Below are 22521 nucleotides of genomic sequence, written 5' to 3'. Positions count from 1 at the left end.
CATGTCACCTCTTTTCCTTCTCTCCTGTAGTGTTGGTAGATTCAGTTTATTTAGTCTTTCTTCGTAGCTTAGGTCCCTTAAGCTTGGTATCCATCTTATAGCGGCCCTTTGAACTTTTTCAATCTTGTCTATATGCTTTTTGAGATGAGGACTCCAGACTACTGATGCATATATTCCAGGGTTGGTCTAATGAATGATGTTCTTATCCTACTTAGCATGTCTTCATTTATGTATGTGAATGCTATTCTCATATTTGCAAGCAGTGTATACATGTTCCGTACCTTCTCGCTGATGTGGTCAGCCGGAGATAGTCTGTTATTGATAATCACACCTAGGTCTTTCTCTCTTTCTGATGTGTATAGGGTTTTATTTCCTAACTTATAATCCCAATCAGGTCTTTTTCCACTTTTATCAAACTTGATTACATGACACTTGTCCACACTGAATTCCATTTGCCATGTACTACTCCATTCATGAAGTTTATTTAATTTTTCTTGTAGCTCCCTACAAGAGTCTGTGTTAGTAATTCTCCTTTGTATTTTTGCATCATCTGCAAACATATTCAGATAGCTCTCATTTCCAGTGTTACTGTTTATATCATTTATTTACACTAAAAACATGATTTGTGCCAGCACTGAACCCTGTGGTACTCCACTAGTCACTTCTTTCCATGATGAGTAGTTTCCTCTTAGTACTGTCCTCATTTCTCTTTTTATGAGAAAGTCTTGCATTCACCAAAACAGTTTGCCTCGAATTCCTCCTTGATGGTACAGTTTCCATAAAAGTCTTTGGTGTGGCACTGTGTCAAAAGCTTTCTTGAAATCTAAATAGATACTGTCAACCCATCCTTCCCTTTCCTGTATTGTGTTTGTTACTCTGTCATAGTAGCTCAACAGATTAGTAACACATGATTTTCCTTTTCTGAAACCAAACTGTCTTTCTGTTATCATACTGTGTTCTTCTAGATGATTTACCCAAGCTTTTCTTATAAGTTTTTCTAATACCTTGCTTACAACACTGGTCAGTGATACTGGTCGGTAGTTGAGTGGATTTTGTCTATTTCCTTTCTTGAATAAGGGGACAATATTTGCTTTTTTCCAAATATCAGGTAGTATACCTTGACTCAAGGATTTCTTGAAAATTAAAAATAATGGTTTACTTAACTCCTTTGCACATTCTCATAATACCCAACATGAAATTTCATGAGGACCACTTGCTTTTCCTCTGTCTAATCTACTTAACTCCTCCTGTATTACTTTTTCTGCTATTTGTATATCTGGTAGTATGTGTGGACATGCGTGTTCCACATAGCCCCTCTCAAATTTTTTTTCTTCTGTTAAAACTAATTGGAAATTCTTATTTAGTGCTTCACAAATATCTTTCTCTTGTGTATAAGTGATGCCCTCATCCGTAATGGATTGTATTATATCTTTTACTTTGGTTTTGCTTCTGATATAGCTGTAAAACAGCTTTGGTTGATCACTACTTTTATTTATTATATCCTCCTCAAACTGTTTTTGGGCTTCCCTCCTTATTCTTGTATAGTTGTTTCTTGCCTGTTTGTACTTATTATACGCCCTTTCACTACTTTGTCTTCTGTATCTATTCCACAACAAATCTCTTCTTTCTTTTGATTTTTTACATTCTGTATTGAACCATTTCTGTATTTTCTTATCTGCTTCTTTGTGCTGTGGGATGTACTTCTGGACTCCTATTTCATAAAATTCACAAAATTTTTTATATACGGCATTTAAATCTTGTCCTCTAAGCTCATTTTCCCAATCAACTTCTAAGAAATACTTCTTTAGGTCTTGATAATTTCCCTTTTTATAGTTTAGGCTCTTTTTGTAACTATCATTGCTGTTTACTATGTCATATGCTATCCTGAAGTTATAATTTAGTACTGCATGATCGCTTTTGCCGAGTGGAGGGTGATATATTAAACTGTCAAAATCATTTTCTTGCCTTGTAAATATTAGATCTAGCACTGAAGGTACATCAAGTCCTCTTTTTCTGGTGGTTTCCCTCACATGTTGCGTTAAGAAAAACTCTTGTACGAGATCCAGGAGCTTTTGGTCCCAACAGCTTTCTTGGCTATTTATATCTAGAGTATTCCAATTTATATTTGGATTGAAGTCCCCAGTTAGTATAATTCTTTCCCATTTCTCTTCCATTTTATGTAGCAATGATCTTACACTCTGAATTGTACTCTCTGCCAGGTCCTCATATTCGTCTCTTTCCCATGTGTTTGATCTGGGTGGCATGTACAAATTGGCTACAATTACTTTACCTTCAGATGTGTCGATCTCTACTGCAATCAGTTCTACTTGTGATGGTATATCTAGTTTTATTTCCTTGACTTTTAGATTTTTCTTAGTTAATATTATCATTCCTCCTCCTTTTTTAAAATATCTGTCTCTTCTCCATATACTGTATTCCTTTAAGTTTAGTATGTGATTTGATATCCTTGGTATTAATTTTGTTTCAGTTAGGCATATTATTTGTGGTTCATTTTCTCTGACATAATCATTCATCTCTAGTAATTTTGATACCATTCCATCCACATTTGAGTACATCAACTTTATCATCTTGTTTATATACTTGTCATGACATGGTTCTACTACCTTCCTCCTTTTTCTTCCATCCTGTTTGGGTACCACTTTCGTACCTGCAATCCTATTACTTTGTAAAAAATTTTCTTCTTCTCCTCTGATCTTCCCTCATTTTTTGTTTTTGCTTCCTCCCTTTTCTCTTTCAGTAATTCCAGTTCCTCTTGTGTTAGGCATCTTTTTATCCATACATTTTTGAACTCCTCTTTTTCCTTAAGATTCTTTGCATTTTTTAGTATCTCTTCCACAGTGTTTACACTCTGGAAGGTCACCTTTAGAGGTCTTGTCTTGCTTTTCTCATATTTCCCTAACCTTTTGTGTTCCTCTATGTCTTTACTACAGATTTCCTCTGATACTTCTTTCAGTAAGCTCATTACATTTGCCATCTCCTTTTTGTCTCTTGTGATCTTGTTTTTAACTTCTTCCTCTTCTATACCAGTGATTACTATTGATTTGTTTATCTCTACTGAATCTCTGACTAACTTTGGATTGTTTTGGATTATTCTTTTCACCTCCTTTTTAATGTTTTTTTCCTCCACCCTTGTTTCTAAGTCTTTCTTTACTTTCACCATTTCAGCATACGTGGTTTCTACATCATTTTTGTAGCTTTGCACAGCTTCTTTCACTTGTGTTATCTTCTCCTCAATATCACTGCTCTGGTCAATAAGACTGCTTACTTGCCTAATTGTTTCTGTGTCATTTTTGAACTCTTCCATAACACTCTCGTGATTGACTACTGTACTTGCCATTTCACTCATTTTCTTCCTAAGTGTACTCAATTCCACTGTTAGTTCACTGATGGTTGTGTCTTTCTTATTGGCCTCCCTTCCTAGTTTTTCTATTTCTTCCTTTTGCAAGTGCATCTGCTTCTTTATTTCATCAATTTCATTTTTGAAAGCCATTTCTAGTTTGTTTACACGTTCAACCAGTCTATTGTGAGTCTCTACTTCAACCAGTTCTTGGTAGAAATCATCATTTTTCTTTTTACCTTTATCCCTTTTCTTTTCCAAATTTGTTTTACTGAAGTATGTATCCATTTTGCAATACTTATAGTGCAAAGCATGTACTTACAATCTCCGTGTTGTTGTAGTCTAAACAAACCTCAGAGATGACTCAGCGTATTCTTTCGTCTTGGTTCTATTTCCTGTTTGAACAAGTCTTGTTTAAACTTATTATTTTTTTCCTTTTAATAATGAACAATCATTTAGTCTAACCTGGTACTGAGCTTGACTCATACAAAGATACTATTTAGGTAATGCCACTGGCCGTGATGATTTAGTACGGAGCGCCGGTGTCGCACGTCCGCCTAGATTGAATCCCTGTGTGTGTGTGTGTGTGTGTGTGTGTGTGTGTGTGTGTACGTATTTATGTATATGTGTATGTATATACGTACAGTATGTATGTGTGTGTGTGTGTGTGTGTGTGTGTGTGTGTGTGTGTGTGTGTGTATGTACGTATTTATGTATGTGTGTATGTATGTATGTACAGTATGTATGTATGTGTGTGTGTGTGTGTGTGTGTGTGTGTGTGTGTGTACGTATTTATGTATGTGTGTATGTATGTATGTACATTATGTATGTGTGTGTATGTACATTATGTATGTGTGTGTGTGTGTGTGTGTGTGTGTGTGTGTGTGTGTGTGAGTGAGTGCCTAATGAAGAGAAATAAAAGTGTGTGGCGATAATTAGAATAAAATATACACAGATATTCCACACAAAGCCAACGAGTCATAATAATACACCTCTCTTAATACCATCACACCAGTCCCTAATGAGACAGCCCTAGCATACAGAATATTTCACTATGGACTATACAAGTACCCAAGTGGTGTAATGAGAAGGTGTGATGTGTATGCTAGCGGTCCCAAAGGTGTAACAGGAATGTATATCAATTGTATTAAAAGCAGACTATACATATCTAAAATAATCCATGTGAATATATATGTCAACACCTCTCTCTCTCTCTCTCACTCTCTCTCTCTCTCTCTCTCTCTCTCTCTTTGTCGTCCAGGCGTTTATTGCCTCAGTAGGGGTCCGGGGCTAGGCTATTTAACCTTGACATTTAAGGGTAGGCACCTGCTCTTCTGGGTCATCAGGTAAGCAGTAAACCCAAATCACTTCTCGGATGTAAATCCTTAAAGGCCACATTCGGTTGGGGCGCCTTAACCCACTAGACCACACACACACACACACACACACACACACACACACACACACACACACGGGATGATTGTTGCACTTTCTTTGTCTTGTCCTTCCCGGAATGGTAAACAAGTACGAGAGGAAATTTGTCGAGAGTTGGCGAATACGAAAAAGAACCATGGGATGCTTTGCGTACTTGTTTACGTGTCCTTGATGTAAAAAACAAAACAAAACAAAACAGAAAACTGGTTGTACGTGTGCGAATCTCAGCTTGGCAAGGAAAATTTTGGTGCTTGTGAGTGCCTCCTTCGCGTGGTGGCACTGCTATAACCTCTAATCAAACATCCATCACCTTCCTCCTTGTGTCGCAATAGGAGGATAATGACCTGCAGGAGGAGAGCATCACCAGCCTCAAGTTTCCTGGATTCAGAGGACCCTGCAGCCACACCAACAACTTTAACGATAACAACAAATTCTATAACACATTGACAGTCTACACACACATCATCCAGGTAATATAACAATGGCATGTGAGGTGCATGAATACCTTTTACTCAACGATAACATTACTCTCTGTATGACAAACTAATCTCCTTCATATGCTGGATTATGATACTCTCTGCTTCCTAATTTACCATCTCCAACTTTAACATTCTTATCGAGATTTTCTTCGACTTTCATTTTCTTGTCACTTCCAATAATACTGTTCTCTAAAGCTTTACTTACTTCCTTTGGTGTTTTTGTTATATCTTCCTTGTAACCTAAATTATCGTCCGCATCGTTATTTTCCACGGTCGTTGCTAAGTCACCTTCCATACCTTTATCCTGAAGCTTCCTATTCGCAACATCATCACATTCCTTTTCTATATCCACATCTTTCCCTTTCACATCAACATCACACTCCGCATCTTTACCCTGATTTTTAGTTTTCACAGCATCACATTCCACATCTTTATCTTCGCTTTTATTATTCTCAGCATCACACTTCACATCCATATCTATATTATTCTTCGTCTCAGCACCATTACATTCCCCTTCTGTGCCTTCACGCAGCTTCAACTCTTTGGACTTCCTGCGCTCTTCCTGCTGCTTGCGGAAGAAGACTCGGTTTGCCACGAAGTATATAACGCAGGTGACAGCCGACACACCTGCAGCAATTCTGAAGGTGAGGCGAACACCCAACGGTGCTATTAAAAAGCCTCCCACTAGACTGCCCAAAGCTCGACCTGCAAGAAAACTATTGGCATGAGTACAAATTTATATGAGAGGGATGTGAGCTGGGGGAAAGGCAGCGAAATGGCGGGGGACTGGGGGACGGGAGGCGATTTGTTTGTGGCCACCCCTCAAGGGATCAAGGCATCTGTCGATAGATAGATAGACAGACAGATGGAGAAATATGAAGAGAGGAGGGCAGACACAGAAAAAGAATAATAAGGGTGAAGGAAGAAGCAGGCAGCAATACATCAAGTGAGTGGATGATGGTAAGAAACAGGAAGAAAGAAGGACAGACACAGAAAAAGAATGATAAAGGTGAAGGAAGAAGTAGGCAGCACTACATCAAGTGAGTGAACGATGGTAAGAAATAGGAAGAGAGGAGGACAGACACAGAAAAAGAACAATAAAGGTGAAGGAATAGGTAGGCAGAGCTACATCCAGTGAGTGGATGATGGTCGCCACCGCCTACAACAAGCCTAGCGAAGGGGTAAACAAAGGATATATTTAACCTCTCCAGAAAAAAAAAAAATGCAGAAAGATGAGCACAACTGTCTGAAGATGCAATGAATAGACTCAAATGTGTGTCATCGGGCTGAATGGGTCAAATCTGGCTGCCGTGCTGACTCCAGGATGAATGACACAAGAGATGGTGCTTGGGGAAACCTCTTGCAGTTGTTGTTGTTGGTGTTCTTGATGTTGCTCTACCCCGGTTTAGCCAGCCTTCATTTGGTGCCTATTCTCGTCTATAATGAAGCTCCCTAATACCTCTTCCTTAGCAGTTAATTTTTGTACATGACTGGATAATTAATTTTTATACACCATTTATGCCGAGTGTGGCGATGTTGGAAGGATCTACGTAACACAGAAGAGGAGAGTATGGTGTAATAAGGAAAATAAATCGCTTAGGAGAGGGTGTTAGGGAGCTTCTTTAAAAAAATACCGGCCTTTTCACTCCAACGACGAATATTGTGACGAGTTTGTTGCTATCGCCGGACCATTTAATTTAGCTCTGAGGGAGTGTAGTAGCCTTCATGAACATCTTCACTACTAGACATCTTTCCTAAGTTAAATAAAACAGAAACACACGTCATCGGATTCAATTCGTCAAAATCTTCTACGTAAAAGATTTCTAAAAACCTAAAACAACTTGTACGAAGAAGCCAAACAAAGTAAACAGTGGTTGTGGCGCTTCCCTAAGGCGCTTTAAACCAATGCTCTTGGTTTGGCCTGTCGCAGTAATTCAGAAGAGGAGGGAAGGTTTGAACTGAGGGTAATACTGAGCCTCCACTGACCAAACCAGCAGCAGGAGTAACGTAAAGGTGTTATTAGAGTGAGGGGAGAAGCCTTGTATACTTTAAAATAATGCTCTTCGTTTGGTCTGTCGCAGTAATTCAGCAGAGGACGGAAGGTTTGAACTGAGGGTATGATAGAGCCTTCACTGACCAAATCAGCAGTAGGAGTAACGTAGTGTTATTAGAGTGAGAGATGAAGCCTTGTAAACCTACCGACGCCGTGGTAAACCCCGCCGTACACGCCCTGGAGTGTGGCGATGGTGGATGGAGTGGCAAGTTCGTCAGCGTAGGTACACGAAGCCGTTCCCAGGAGAGACACGGTGAAGCACTCCAGCACCTCAAACGGCATGCACCACCACGGGTTGGTCAGGAACGAGTACCCTGGGGACACACAATACTACACTCAGCCATCACAACGCTACACTCAGCCGTCACAACGCTACACTCAGCCATCACAACGCTACACTCAGCCGTCACAACACTACACTCAGCCATCACAACGCTACACTCAGCCATCACAACGCTACACTCAGCCATCACAACGCTACACTCAGCCATCACAACGCTACACTCAGCCATCACAACGCTACACTCAGCCATCACAACGCTACACTCAGCCATCACAACGCTACACTCAGCCATCACAACGCTACACTCAGCCATCACAACGCTACACTCAGCCATCACAACGCTACACTCAGCCATCACAACGCTACACTCAGCCATCACAACGCTACACTCAGCCATCACAACGCTACACTCAGCCATCACAACGCTACACTCAGCCATCACAACGCTACACTCAGCCATCACAACGCTACACTCAGCCGTCACAACGCTACACTCAGCCATCACAACGCTACACTCAGCCATCACAACGCTACACTCAGCCGTCACAACGCTACACTCAGCCATCACAACGCTACACTCAGCCGTCACAACGCTACACTCAGCCGTCAGGAGTGATATGACGTAGGAATAATTCTCCTTAGTTACTACAGTTGGTTTGGGTTTATGAATGGAACTGGATAAAAAGTCGTAGCCTCATGAAAGTCACTGGCCCTTACTTTCAAGGCAGGACTGAGTCTCCTTGCTTACCATTTACACCAACTTTGTACTCTGACCACATTCGGATACCAAGAGATCTGGAAGGAGTTAGGGATCATCACCAGATTATAAGAGTCCTGCTGAAGTAGAAACACCGTGACGCATTATAAGATCTTGACATACGCTACCACGGGTTAGTCAGGAACGAGTACCTCTTAACTTCGCTAAATATTGCCATCTCTCCTACTATATTCACTTTAATGCCGCCTAAAACATGTCTCCGTCTTGTATGCTCTGTCTATTTTAGCTTGGCCCAAGATTACATGCCTATATTGAATAATGAGCTGTTACACGGGATTTATACTAGTAGCGAAAGTGCTATATCAAGGACGTACAGCCACGGCCATTGATTATTGTTTCAGATGCCCTGCTTCCTCCTGGCGTCCCCTGGACAGAAGTTGGCAATGACAGAACTGCCTTCACATTACTTTGTCCTCACATACCTGTCTTACTCTCTCATAACTCGGCTTCTTCTTCTTTTTCTGTCACCTAAATGCATGCTGTACACAGACTGTCTGAGTTGCATAATTACCTCCTCCAAGGAGGTTATGTTTTTGCCGGCGTTGGTTTGTTTGTCTGCTCGTCTGTTGGCAGGATTACTCAAAAAGTTATGGACAGAGTTTGCTGGAAATTTTTCGGAGGCTCAGGGTATGGCCCAAGGAACAGTCCATTAGATTTGGGTGTGATCCGGATCATCATCCGGATCCAGGATTTTTTAAAAGGATTCTTTACCATTGCAAGATAGTGGCAATTTCAACATTTTTGCTTCTTACTCGACAAATAATGCCTACAACCTTGGAGGAGATTTGCAGTCTCGGACTGTTATTGTTTTCATATAAAGTGTATGCAGTTTTACCGCGGTTAACTCTAACAATCCGATAATATGTTTTTTTACTGCAGACACTTCTACTCAGCTTACTGGGATACTCTTGGTAGCACAGAGGTGCAGAGGTAGAGGCTATACTCTATCAACTCATCCAGATCGAAAAGTCTGTCGTAAGAATAATACATTTGTCTAAAGGTAGTAAGGTAGTAAGAAAGATGTCACCTGACTGAAGTTATTAAGTGTGACGTCCAAAGGCAGTAAGAACACAGTACATGAGGCGTCACCGTCCTGAAGGCATTAGGTGTGACGTACCTATCATACGGATGGCATAGAAGGCCAGTCCCAGGATGATGGTGTTGGCATGGCCGAGTTTGTTGATGATGTAGCCAGACGCCACCAGGATGGGGATGCCGGCACTGGTACCCACCGTCACCGTGATGCCCATCAGGGATTTCTTGGCGCCAAGATCCTGAAGCAGCCAGAACAGGAACGTCTCCAGCAGGCCGAAGATTGCTCCTACAAAGTCATTTCTGTGGTAATTTTAGTTCACCTTTCATCCATACCATTACTGCCCCATTAGAGGCGTATTGGGCAGGGGCCATTAAAGGTGCAAACAATTCTTTTGGACTTAAATCTCTAAGAGCCACGTCTGGTCAGAGCGCCATAACCCCTTACATCACCAGCTGCCTAAAAATAATCAATAAGTAAAACTGTAATAAGTAAAAAAAAATGCACAAAGTCGTACACATCCATACAAACCACATCACATACATAAAGCACAAGGAACAACATGACAGGCAGTCGTCATTATAAGACATGGATGTGTTCCATAATACAGTGACTTTTTCTATACAACTTGCGCGCTACAAAGTGGGGGAAACTGGCAGGTCAGCTTTATCAATGAGCTTTAACAGACTTGTAATCAGGACTTTTGGGGACCTACATCCTGAAGTAGCCCAAGGACGAAGGTACCTCCAGGCCAGAGAATGCACCTGGCGGGAAAGATAATTAGGGTGTTATTCCAGACTCAGATCAGTTAACGCCATGAGTCCTCTTAAGGTGTCCCATACTAAGACTAGCCATGGTAGCCTACAACTTGTATTCTCTGTGGACCTCAAGCTCAACCAAGAGCCAAAAGGAGCCACTGTAGTTACTTCCCTACACTTGCTGGACACCGCTTCGAGAAAAAAATTGGTTGTGTATTAAGAGTTTTGACAATGCGTGGTTCTCAGCAGGGGTTTTGCTCCTGTTTACTGGTGCTGAGTTCCCTGCCTAAGAGTGATGATTGTGTGAGTAGTTACCAAGTCTGTAGCCACACTTCACTCTTAGTGGTAGCAAGCTTTCTGCTACCACTTACCACACTGTCAAAACCTATTTAACACTGATATAAGTCCCATGCTATTATTATAAACATCACTACTTTATGGTTTATCATATATTTTTGTAAGTACGTACTGTATGTATGTATGTATGTATGTATAGCCATTCGCCGAAATTCCGGAAGAGGTGGGTACAGATTGCCGGCATACGTTAGGTAGGGGCGCTGATCAGGCATTCTCCCAGTGTTGAACTTCCTCCCTATGACTTGTGTAAACCAGGCAACCATTTACTAACCCAAGTGTTCCCTATGTAATGGAAACGACGAAGAGGGTTTACGGAGGGCTAGTGACCATAAGTTTACCTTTATCTATCTATATACTATATAGTAATGAAGGACAAAACCCCAAACCTCCTCTGTCTCCTATGCTGAGTATAATCAACTGAGAGAGAGAGAGAGAGAGAGAGAGAGGGGGGGGGGAGGAAGAAATTGGCAGGTGGATATACGCGCCAACTAAGGAAGTCAGGAGGTAATGATGGCTGTATAATTAGCCACTGTAATTAACTACTGCATCTTATGAATTTCAATATCTAGCACAGCGTCCTTAGTGATGGCATAAGTGTGTAATATCGGTAGAAAGGCTGGCGATAATGACGCGAAAAACATTGAGGTAAAGTATTGTCACGAGAGAAAGAAGCTGTTGCTGAATGTTCAAGTCTCAGACCCAACTTGAAAAATTTATCAGCGTGGGAGAGGCTCTAGCAGCATCAGATGAAAGAAAGGAACTATACTCTTTCCACTCTAACTTGGCCTAAAATTGTCATCTCTCCATCTTCAGTGCTGAGGTCTAACAGGAGATTAACACTGGAATATGATACGAAGAAGCGCTAAGGAAAGGGTGTTGAGCCATTATATTTTCTTATTCTGCCACTCAGCTACGTGAAGTAAGTTATAATAGAACGAAAATCTGAGCCAAGCTAAGGTGAAGTGAGTATACCCAACAAGCAGTAAAAAACACGTAAAACAGAGACGCGGAACTCAGCGATATATCTGAAGCAGAGTATGTTATGGGCTGTGTAAATTTCTTGATATACTTTACTTCATGTTAGATATGTCCGAGTATGTGTGTGTGTGTGTGTGTGTGTGTGTGTGTGTGTGTGTGTGTGTGTGTGTGTGTGTGTGTGTGTGTGTGTGTGTGTGTGTGCGTGTGTGTGAAGATGGTCATACTGAGTCTTTTCAAGGGTGATCCTGGTGTTCAGAGTGACGGCGCTATGTACTAAATCTCACCTGAATCTCACCTGTAATTAACATGACCACCAAAAACGTGATCACTTCCGCATTCTTCAGTAGCGCCTTGAAGTCCCTGGTCACCTTGTCCGATGGCATACGGAAGTCCAGGTCCATCACCATAATGACCATCGCTGCCACAAGCTTCAGACCAAAGTACAGGAAGCAGGCGGGTCTGGGGAACAAGGACCAAAGACAGGAACATTATTAGACTCCTGTGACTGACTCTAGGCTATCAACACACGCTCCTGACTCACTCTAATCTACCTTCATTAACACCTAGACTCCTGACTCACCGTGAATCGTGAGGCGTCAGGTAGAATAGAGTACTAGAGTTGTGCTAACCGTGAAAGGGCTACCTGTACACTAAGTAACACTCTCAGGCGTCTATGAATCACTCAGGTAAATAAAATCGTTCATCCTTAACTGGAAATGAATTTTGTACCAGAGCTCCGATGGATAACTAACACCTGAACAAAATTCTAACGTTAACCGGAATAAAATACTAGAGTTCTTCCAATTTTGAGAGGGTCGTGTCCTTAGTACAGTGCCGGAAAAAAGGTGAAGTAACCCCTTGATCTGATACCAATGTATGTTTAATTTCTACTGCATCCAGGCGACTTTTTTTTTTTTTTTTTTTTTTTTTAAGTGTCCGACTCTGGTCAAAGGCTTCAGGGCCAATCCCAAGGTCCAGTAGTCCTCCTACTCACCTCCACATGCCACCACTTCGGCGCTAACACCCACCGTCCATACTGAATACATGCTAGGGTTGTCTTAAACTGAAGAGAATCGTGTGGAGGCGGTAGGATTACAATAAAACGATGGGCCATGGCAGTGCACTGGTTAGCCCATTGAGTCCTGTCGCATCTTTACATCTTCGCTACAGTTACTTTTCTTTGTAATTATTTTTGCCACAACTAGACGATTTATTTAACTTAGACGAGTGACGCAGCAAAGGAAAGGTTAATAAAGACTTGTGTGTAACCTCTCCTGTTCGAAAATTCTGTCCACATCTTAATTAACTCGTTTAAAGTTGGCAGGAATAAAATATGTTAATAAATAAAATACGTGCCTCGTTATACCTGTCTTTCTGTACGCCTGTGTGTGCTGGACCCTGCAACAGATCTTGAAAGGAAATTTTGTTGTGAATCCTGCCGTCCACTGATGCCAAAGAAGACCTAACTAAGCAGGATAGGTACAGGAATTATCACTATACCACCGAGGTTAAAGAAGAGTCACCGAAACCTGGCTGAACCACCTTAATCCACTAAGCCACCAGGCATCTATTATATTTATGCACCGGTAATTCTACGGGTGACTTTACACTCCCTCTTCTGTCTGTCTTTCCTCCATTCTTTCCTCTTCCTTCTGCCTACGCGTGACTTTACACTCCCTCTTCTGTCTTTCTTTCCTTCATTCTTTCCTCTTCCTTCTGCCTATGGGTGACTCTACACAGAGTGACAAGCCAAATGGATTCCTATACACCAGGAAACTATTTACTACGCTGGGTGGTAACCATATAACCAAATTTTGGCGCTTGGTGGTTTAGTGGGTAATTATTGTGCTCCAGTCAGATTGAGCCGGTGAAGGTTTATATCCAAGGGATGGTTGGGGTTTATGCTCACATAATGCCACTCAGGGATGAGTGAGGTTGGTCACTCTCATCTTAAATGTCAGGACCAACTGCCAAGCCCCGGGCTCCTACGCTCCTCATGGGGCAACGTAGGATTGGATGATGGATGGATGGCTGGATTAATTCTGCTTCCGTTGAGACCAGAGAAGTGACTATAATGAGCACTTAACCCAAATAATCCCTTCAGACCTTGATCCATCTGGAGGGCCGTAACCCACTACACCACCAGGCTACGTATCAACACTCCTAGGGTCCGCTGATGCACGAGAAGACACCGATATGCACACCAGCACAGGAGCCACAATGACGGATATGACGTTAGTCTAGTTTGACAGCCTTAACCCACTAGACCACAAGGCTACGTACCTAAAATCCTGGCGTCCGGTGATGCCCGAGACGACGTCGATGAGGACGCCAGATATAGGCGTCATCACAATGGCGCCCATGTTGCCGTACAGCCCCTGGAGGCCATAGTCCCCTTTGTACTGGCGAAGGATGGCCATGGTAGCGCCCTGGAACATGGTGTGGCTGGTGGCTGCCACGGCAAGGGTCAGTATACACGGGGGTTGGTACAGGTCAAGGATATGCTGTATAATACACTGAGACATTGATAAAGTTGGGGTTATGTTCCATAATAGTACAACATTTAAACAGTTTCTGTGGTGCTGGAGAGGGAGGGCCTTCACGTGGTGGCACCGATATAGTTGTTATAATATCAACGTCCTTCTCATTTCCTCTCCTCCGAAAAGACTTTTTATTATCGACACACATCATGTACTTGTCGCTGAGAAACAGAATGGCCAGAAAGTGAACCAATGATATTAACTTATATTTTATTTTTATTTTTATTTTTTTCTCAGCCTACATGATCAGACAGTTTGCGTCAGAAGAAGTACTGTACATTTTGCGTCTGTGTGAATGCACCCTCACGAGCGAGAACAATCTTACATATAACTTAAGGTTAAGACAGTTTATAAATACAGCCCAAGATTTATACACAGCAATGAAAATGCTAACTCCCTGCAACACTGTGCTGCTTGCTGCTCCCACGACAAGATTCAGTATAGATGGTTTACGTTGACAGTCTGAGATGCTTTCCTAAATACTGCAACGCTTTTGGTTTTAGAGTAATGTCAAATTTTTAAAAATGGCCATTGACACACATGGTCGGGGCAACACAGGTACTCCATTCTCACTACCACTAGACTCTTCAGGTGAGTGAGTCATAAGTGTCTGAATTAAAATTTTATTCATCTGAGAGTGAGTCATAGGAGCCTGAGTGTTAATACTATCACCAATAACCCTCACATCCCCGGTACAACTCTAGTATTCACTCCCAGTTGACGCCAGAGTGGTTTATTTAGGTGAACGTATAGGTGGTCAAATCTTAATTGGCAAAATGTAACGCAAAACTCTCTACTTTGTGATGGTCATTTATGGAACGCCTGTTGGTTATTATGTATGGTTAGCCTGCATCCCATACCACACAGTGCAGTCAGCAGCCATGCAGGAAGCCCAGATACGTTCCATCACCATCAAGTACTTCAAAATTCATCACATTTGGGGGGGTCTGCATCCAACTTCTCAATTCCAGGTTTAAACGTACATCCCTAAGTCTTCAAGGCTGAGGGTCAATACTATCACTATTAACCTCTTCAGTGCTCGGTGCAGCTCTAGTATTCATCTCCAGTTGACGACAGACAATTTGTGTGTGTGTGTGTGTGTGTGTGTGTGTGTGTGTGTGTGTGTGTGTGTGTGTGTGTGTGTGTGTGTGTGTGTGTGTCAGAGGAACCTGTCACTAAACGATTGCGTACAGTTAGGGAAGGCCCAAGTCAGCTTTGTACTGGTGCAGGATGGCATGTTAGCCCCCTGAAGCATTGTGTGCCTTGTTGCTGCCACGGGAAGATTCAGTATAGACGGTTATCATCTAAAACCACTTCATTATTACCATTCTCGCTTAATCGAATCATCTGGTGTCTGTAAAATCACTTCATTATTACCATTCTCGCTTAATCGAATCATCTTGTTTCTGCTGGAAGAGAGTGACAGAGTAATTCCAACCAGGGAGGGGTTAAAGGAAGCAGTATTAACACATTCAGGCTCTTTTTTACTCACTCTTGCCCAGATCATACCCTCTGGCCTAAACTGACACAATAGGCTATAATTATTTAGACTCTTTTCAATACAACGGGTACTATAATTTGAAGGTGCTCGTTTATAAGTCTGGGGGTGTGTTCTAAGGCGTATTATTTTCTGTTCTCTCAAGCCCACAACAAATTAATAAAGAAAAACGATATATTAAATCATATATTAGATTTTTTATTTTATTTTTGCTCTCACTTGACAACTCTCGGAACTAAATATTGTCGAAATGGAGAAATTAGATGTAACTTTCACTAACCCACATAAGAGATCTTCCCTAAATATACCAACAATAAAGACTGAGCAGAGGCATGAGCACAGTACAAAAGACAACCGGCAGGAGTTAATAGACTGGCAAAATTATAGGGCTGGGACAGATATACGCAGAGTGACTTCAGTAAATCTCCTGGTGGTATCAAGATTAAAATATAACTCGAGCCACAAAAATTCATGTAGCTTAACCCAGCTGATAAGTCTGAAGGCCAATAAGTAATTCATTCTTGCTGTCACCACATGGGTTTATATTCATGTTAGGAGAGGCACCTACAAATGACGGGTTTAATGAAGCCTATAGAGAAATTTGCAGGGAAAACGTGGCAAAGATTGGCTCAGTCAAGGAATTCGTGGAAAAGGTTGGGGGAGGCCTTTGTTCAGCAGTGGACTTGTAATGGCTAATGATGATGATGATAATGATGATGATGATGATGATGATGATTTCTAACTCCCCCAGCTCAAACTAGTCTTTCCTTGGCTATAAAATAATCCAACATAGCATGGATAAAAGAGACATCTCATACAGCAAGCCAGTATTTCGCCACATCTCCGTATTTCATTTTATATGCGCCTTTACGTATTTATTTATCAATCCCGCGATGCATGATGGTATTTTCGGGAACTCGGCCTATACAGTTCAGCGAGATTCAGCCTCTGTGTGTGTGTGTGTGTGTGTGTGTGTGTGTGTGTGTTAACTCCACGTAGCCTATTTGATGGATTTGAGTGCAGCTTCCGAGGTCAGTTCGTCTGGTTACTTGGCTGGTTGTCTGCTTTGTACAATTTCCCAGCCATGATTTTTAGGGGGTCGGCTCTCCTTACCAAATTAAAAAAATGTTCATATATTGTGAAAGGAAGACAGATATGGTGTTGATAGTGCCTGTTGTGCAATGGACCATCCGTAATGCGATATTTAGGGGGCGTGACCCCCTAATGACTCTTGGGGGGTCAGCCTCCCTCCCAGAAATAAAAACGATCAGAAATAGGGGGAAATGAGCACATGGATTTCAACGAAACTTCTCAGGTCAGTTCATCTGGTTACTACTACTACTACTACTACTACTACTACTATTGCGACGATGATGACGACTATGTACATCCTAGGTTTTTACCCCTTCACATATGCCACCATTGACATCATGTGGCTGTTACATTTTGATTCTCGGTTCTTTATGACGCAGTAGTATATATATATATATATATATATATATATATATATATATATATATATATATATATATATATATATATATATATATATATATATATAAATTCAACCCAGCGTGTGTATCGCAGGACTGGGTATGCGGTTTCCTTGTTCTCTCTGAATGCACAGACAGAAACTGCACATCTACGTTAATTTTTACTGTTAGTTCATAGTGCCAGACAGAAAAATTGCTTACTGTATTTTCACCGCCTGCCATAAAACTAAGTTACTGCTTTCCCATTATCTGTAGTGTCCGATTGTATGACGAAAGTTGTGATATTTAGGAAAACATCCCTGGCCTAATGATGCCAGGAGAGGGACGCCTTCAAGTGGTGTTACCTACATAACTGGGCGGCTCCGCTGGTTGGTTCTTAAGGCATCCCTCAACCCTAACCTCGAAAAGGAAGGTGGTGGGCTGTAGGAAGAAGGCAATTTAAGGGTGCAGTTCATAAGCCTAGGACCAGAACAGGATCAATAATGCCGAGGTTAACACATATATAACAACTCTATGGCGCCAAACACTTACCCAGTGCAATGTCGCCGATTAGTCTGATGGCCATGTAGGAGAAGAATGTGGCTGATGGACTGAGCTCCTGTGTGGTGTTGGTGTTGGTGCAGAGGCCCTCACTAGCCACACCAGCATAGCACATCACAACACATCCCTCAGCACCACCAGCTTTATTTGTGTTATCCGCTGCCTGCCTTACAACTGTGGCCTGGAATTAAATAGTGTTGGCTTGTGCATTCCATATACTACTTCCCTCAATTTCCTCCTCCTCCTCCTCGTCCTCCTCCTTCTCATTATCAGCATTCCATATACTGCTTCCCTCAATTTTCCTCCTCCTCCTCCTTCTCATCATCATCATCATCATCGATACTTTTCTTAATGCAAGCTGAACCCTCTACGTCTGTGGTCTGGAATAAAACAAGAAAGAGTTGGATGGATTAAATTCTTGTGTGGCACTTGTCCTGGTACAAAGGGATTCACCACCACCATCACACAACACCACACATCCTTTATCATCATCACTCTCCTTAATGCTGGTTGACTCCTTTCACCACCCTTCATCATTATCATCATCATCATCATCATCACTCTCCTTAATGCTGGTTGACTCCTTTCACCACCCTTCATCATTATCATCATCATCATCACTCTCCTTAATGCTGGTTGACTCCTTTCACCACCCTTCATCATTATCATCATCATCATCATCACTCTCCTTAATGCTGGTTGACTCCTTTCACCACCCTTCATCATTATCATCATCATCATCATCATCAACATCACTGATTCGTACTTTAATATATTTAACCCCTCCACAAGCACCACCACCACCTCATCTCTCTCTCTCTCTCTCTCTCTCTCTCTCTCTCTCTCTCTCTCTCTCTCTCATACACGCACCACCACCACCACAATCATCATCATCATCAAAAGTTCACTTCGTTTAATGGTCTCATGGCTAGCCTGGGAATCGAACCCGTGACCGTTTGATTGCCAGCGGAGTGTGTACCTTATACACCAGAGCCACTGCCTTTATGTGAATGGAAAGGGGACGAGGAATGAGAGAAAAGTGGGAAGGAGGGAGAAGAGGGAAGGGAAGGATGAGGGAAGGGAGGGAAGAGGGAAGGAGGGTGAAGGGGTCAAGGGCGGGAAGCATGAGGTGGTGTGTGTGTGTGTGTGTGTGTGTGTGTGTGTGTGTGTGTGTGTGTGTGTGTGTGTGTGCTTTGCATCACCTAGCAAGCGCGACGTGTGTGTGTGTGTGTGTGTGTGTGTGTGTGTGTGTGTGTGTGCTTTGCATAACAGCGCGGCGTCTGTGTGTGCATGTGTGTGAAATCTGTCTGTGTGTCTCGTTCATTTTTTTTCTCTTTTCTTTCTTTCTTCTCTGTCCTTACACAATACTCTCTCTCTCTCTCTCTCTCACACACACACACACACACACACACACACACACAACAACACATCCCTGACCTTAAGTGTTTGGAAACGTACACTAAAACACCATACCCCTTCCTTCCTTCTGTCCTGCCCCTTGCACTGCCTGCCATACATTTATTCCTTAGTCCTGCGTCCATCACGGTGTATTACTGACGATTTAAAGGATGTACACTACTTACTCTTGCTTGGTTTGTTTTATCTGGCGGAACTGGCTCACTACCACAATTTTACCACAGTTTCACTACCACAGTTTTACTACCACAGTTTCACTACCACAATTTCACTACCACAGTTTCACTACCACAATTTCACTACCACAGTTTCACTACCACAGTTTCACTACCACAATTTCACTACCACAGTTTCACTACCACAGTTTTACTACCACAGTTTCGCTACCACAGTTTCACTACCACAGTTTCACTACCACAATTTCACTACCACAGTTTCACTACCACAGTTTCACTACCACAGTTTCAGGCGTGGGTGCGTGAAATCCAACAAGCCTTAGCTAGGAGGCAGGGCTGAGTCTCCTTGGTTACTAGTCACATTTATCCCCCAGTTTGAGTACACTTGGCCATCAATTAGCTGTCCAACTCTCTAATGCAGGAGTTAACCGTTACTCCCAGTCCTTCATTTATGCAACGGGTCAACTCTGGAACTGTCTCCCTCTGTCTGTATTTCCTACTTCCTATGATCTCCAGTTCTTCAAACGCAGTGTGTCCAGGCATCTCGAAATGAATGGATCTTGAATTTGGCTCTCTTTTGTATTGTTTTTGTCTTTGTTCTTGGAAGGAACTGTTAATGCGGGCTCAGCCTTTGGTTCCTTCTTCCTAGCAAAAAAAAAGGTGTAGCCACCATCATCCCTTTCATTCCTATAGTGTGTTTATACCAACTTGGCCTAAAATTTCTGCCTCTCCAACTTGAATGCTGAGCTGTAACTTCAGATTAACACTAGAATACCATGCTAATCACGAAGAAGTGCTCTGGAAGGGTGTGTAGAGCCGTAGCATTATTTTTTTTGCCACTGAGGTATGTGAAGATGGAGAACAGGTCATTGTGCTGAAGAGGTGAATAAAATGGTCTGGAGATAGATAGAATGCGATAGATAGACAGATAGATAAAAAGGTAGATAGAGAGAATGCGATAGATAGATGGAGTAGATAGATAGTATAGTAGATAGCTAGATAGATAAAGTAGATAGATAGTATAGTAGATAGATAGATAGATAGATAAAGTAGATAGATAGTATAGTAGATAGCTAGATAGATAGATAAAGTAGAATAGATAGTATAGTAGATAGCTAGATAGATAGATTAAGTAGATAGATAGTATAGTAGATAGCTAGATAGATAAAGTAGATAGATAGTATAGTAGATAGCTAGATAGATAGATAGATAGATAGCAGAGTAGATAGCTAGATAGATAGATAAACAGAATAAATAGATAGATAGTAGTGTAGATAGAGCAGATAGACTGATAGACAGAATGCGATTGATAGTAGATAGATAGATAGATAGAGTAGATAGATAATTAGAATGCGATAGATAGAGAGTAGAATGCGATAGATAGATAGACAGGTAGACAGAATGCGGCAGCTAGATAGTTAAAATGCGATAGATTGAGATAGAATGCGATAGATAGATAGACAGGTAGACAGAATGCGGCAGATAGATAGATAGACAGATAGAATGCGATGGATAGATAGACATAGATACGATGCGATAGATAGAATGAGAGAGACACAATGCGATAGATATAGATAAAATGAGACAGATAGAATGAGGTAGATAGAATGAAATAGATAGACATAGAAAGAATGAGGCAGAATGATATGGAAAGAATTAGATAGATGCAATGAGATAGATAGAATGAGATAGATAGAGTGAGATAGATAGAATGAGAAAGACAGAATGAGATAGATAGAATGAGAAAGACAGAATGAGATAGATATAATGAGATAGATATAATGATAGATATAATGAGATAGACAGAATGAGATAGATATAATGAGATGGATATAATGAGATAGATATAATGAGATAGATATAATGAGATAGATATAATGAGACAGATATAATGAGATAGATATAATGAGATAGATAGAATGAGATAGATAGAATGAGATAGATAGAATGAGATAGATAGAATGAGATAGATAGTATGAGATCGAAAGAATGAGACAGAATGAGATTGACAGAGTGAGGTCGATAGAATGAGAGACAGAATAAGATAGATAGAATAAGACAGACTGAATGAGATAGATAGAATGAAATAGACAGGATGCGATAGACAGGATGATAAAGAATAATATGGACAAAGGAACTAAAAAACAAGGAAGCAAGAGACAAACAACAAATCATGGTAGGGAAGGGATGCATGTTAGCCAATATTCCTCCTCTATCTGTCTATCTATCTATCTATCTATTGCTAGACGCCTTAATCCCGTAAGGGGTGGCCACAAACAAATCGCCTCCATGTCGCCCTGTCCTCAGCCATTTCCCTGCCCTGATCCCAGCACACACCCCTCTCGTATACCTCTCCACTCCATCCCTCCATCTCATCCTTGGCCTCCCCCTCCCTCTTCCTCCCTCCACCTCACTCACATATTCTCTCCTCGTTAGTCTCTCACTCTCCATCCTCTCTATATGTATGTATTTGATTATTCCCTAACGCGTGTACTTTTGCGAATTATCCTGCACGTCTTCATACTCCAGCTGTGTTAATTAAGTAAGGTAGGTGGATATTAACATCAGGTGAATTACATACAAGAGATGCAAGGTGTAATGTGCAAAATGAATCGATAAGGAAAATGTGCAAAGGAATCTCCCCTGTCACTTAAACTATTGCTTACCATATTGGACCTCCTCTCTCTCTCTCTCTCTCTCTCTCTCTCTCTCTCCAAAAACCCCGACTCACGGCTTCCTGAGAAATGCAGATGCGCATTTCTCTCTCTCTCTCTCTCTCTCTCTCTCTCTCTCTCTCTCTCTCTCTCTCTCTCTCTCTCTCTCATCAATGTCATGAGTCAAAGGTCAAGGTCACCAGAGTAGGAAGAAAATTACATCACGCGGACGATTAGCCTTCTGCTCAGAGGATTTGTAAGCGTATACGTCATCGAAGCTTGTAATCCCCACCACACACCACCACAACTATACTCTGCTCACTCTGACTTGGCCTAGAACACTCATCTTTTTATTTAACAAGAGAGGAATGCTAGAATATGATGCTAGTCACGAAGAAGTGCTATGGAAAGGATATAGAGCCAAGTTTAAGTGAACAACCTATAGTACCACCACCACCACACCACCACACCACCACCACCACCACACCACACCACACCACACATGCATCACACCACCACCACACCACACCACACCACCACCACCACACCACACCACACCACCACCAACACCACCACCACCACCACCACACCACCAGCCAACACACAACACCACCACCGCCACACCACCACTACCACAACAACAGCAACTACAACCACCACTACCACAACCAAAATCATTACTGCTACCACCAC

The 22521-nt window shown here is 41.7% G+C and overlaps 1 protein-coding gene across 1 annotated transcript in view; it reads right to left on the bottom strand.

The window, feature by feature from the left end:
• LOC145409857 (major facilitator superfamily domain-containing protein 6-like) overlaps positions 1–22521 on the bottom strand; it is a 73946-nt gene that overhangs the window by 7101 nt on the left and 44324 nt on the right. Inside the window, exons 5-11 of the mRNA XM_080280139.1 lie at positions 17574–17763; positions 13795–13963; positions 11807–11970; positions 9503–9706; positions 7471–7638; positions 5386–5976; positions 5103–5225 (exon numbers count right to left, since the gene is read on the bottom strand). Of these exons, the coding sequence (XP_080136265.1) occupies positions 5103–5225; positions 5386–5976; positions 7471–7638; positions 9503–9706; positions 11807–11970; positions 13795–13963; positions 17574–17763 (1609 nt within the window). The remainder of the gene's footprint in view (positions 1–5102; positions 5226–5385; positions 5977–7470; positions 7639–9502; positions 9707–11806; positions 11971–13794; positions 13964–17573; positions 17764–22521) is intronic.

This window comes from Coenobita brevimanus, chromosome 83 (genome assembly GCF_032717465.1).
Source record: "Coenobita brevimanus isolate Jiangsu-jjx chromosome 83, ASM3271746v2, whole genome shotgun sequence".
NCBI lineage: Eukaryota > Metazoa > Arthropoda > Malacostraca > Decapoda > Coenobitidae > Coenobita > Coenobita brevimanus.
This window is presented reverse-complemented; position numbering and strand designations above follow the sequence as displayed.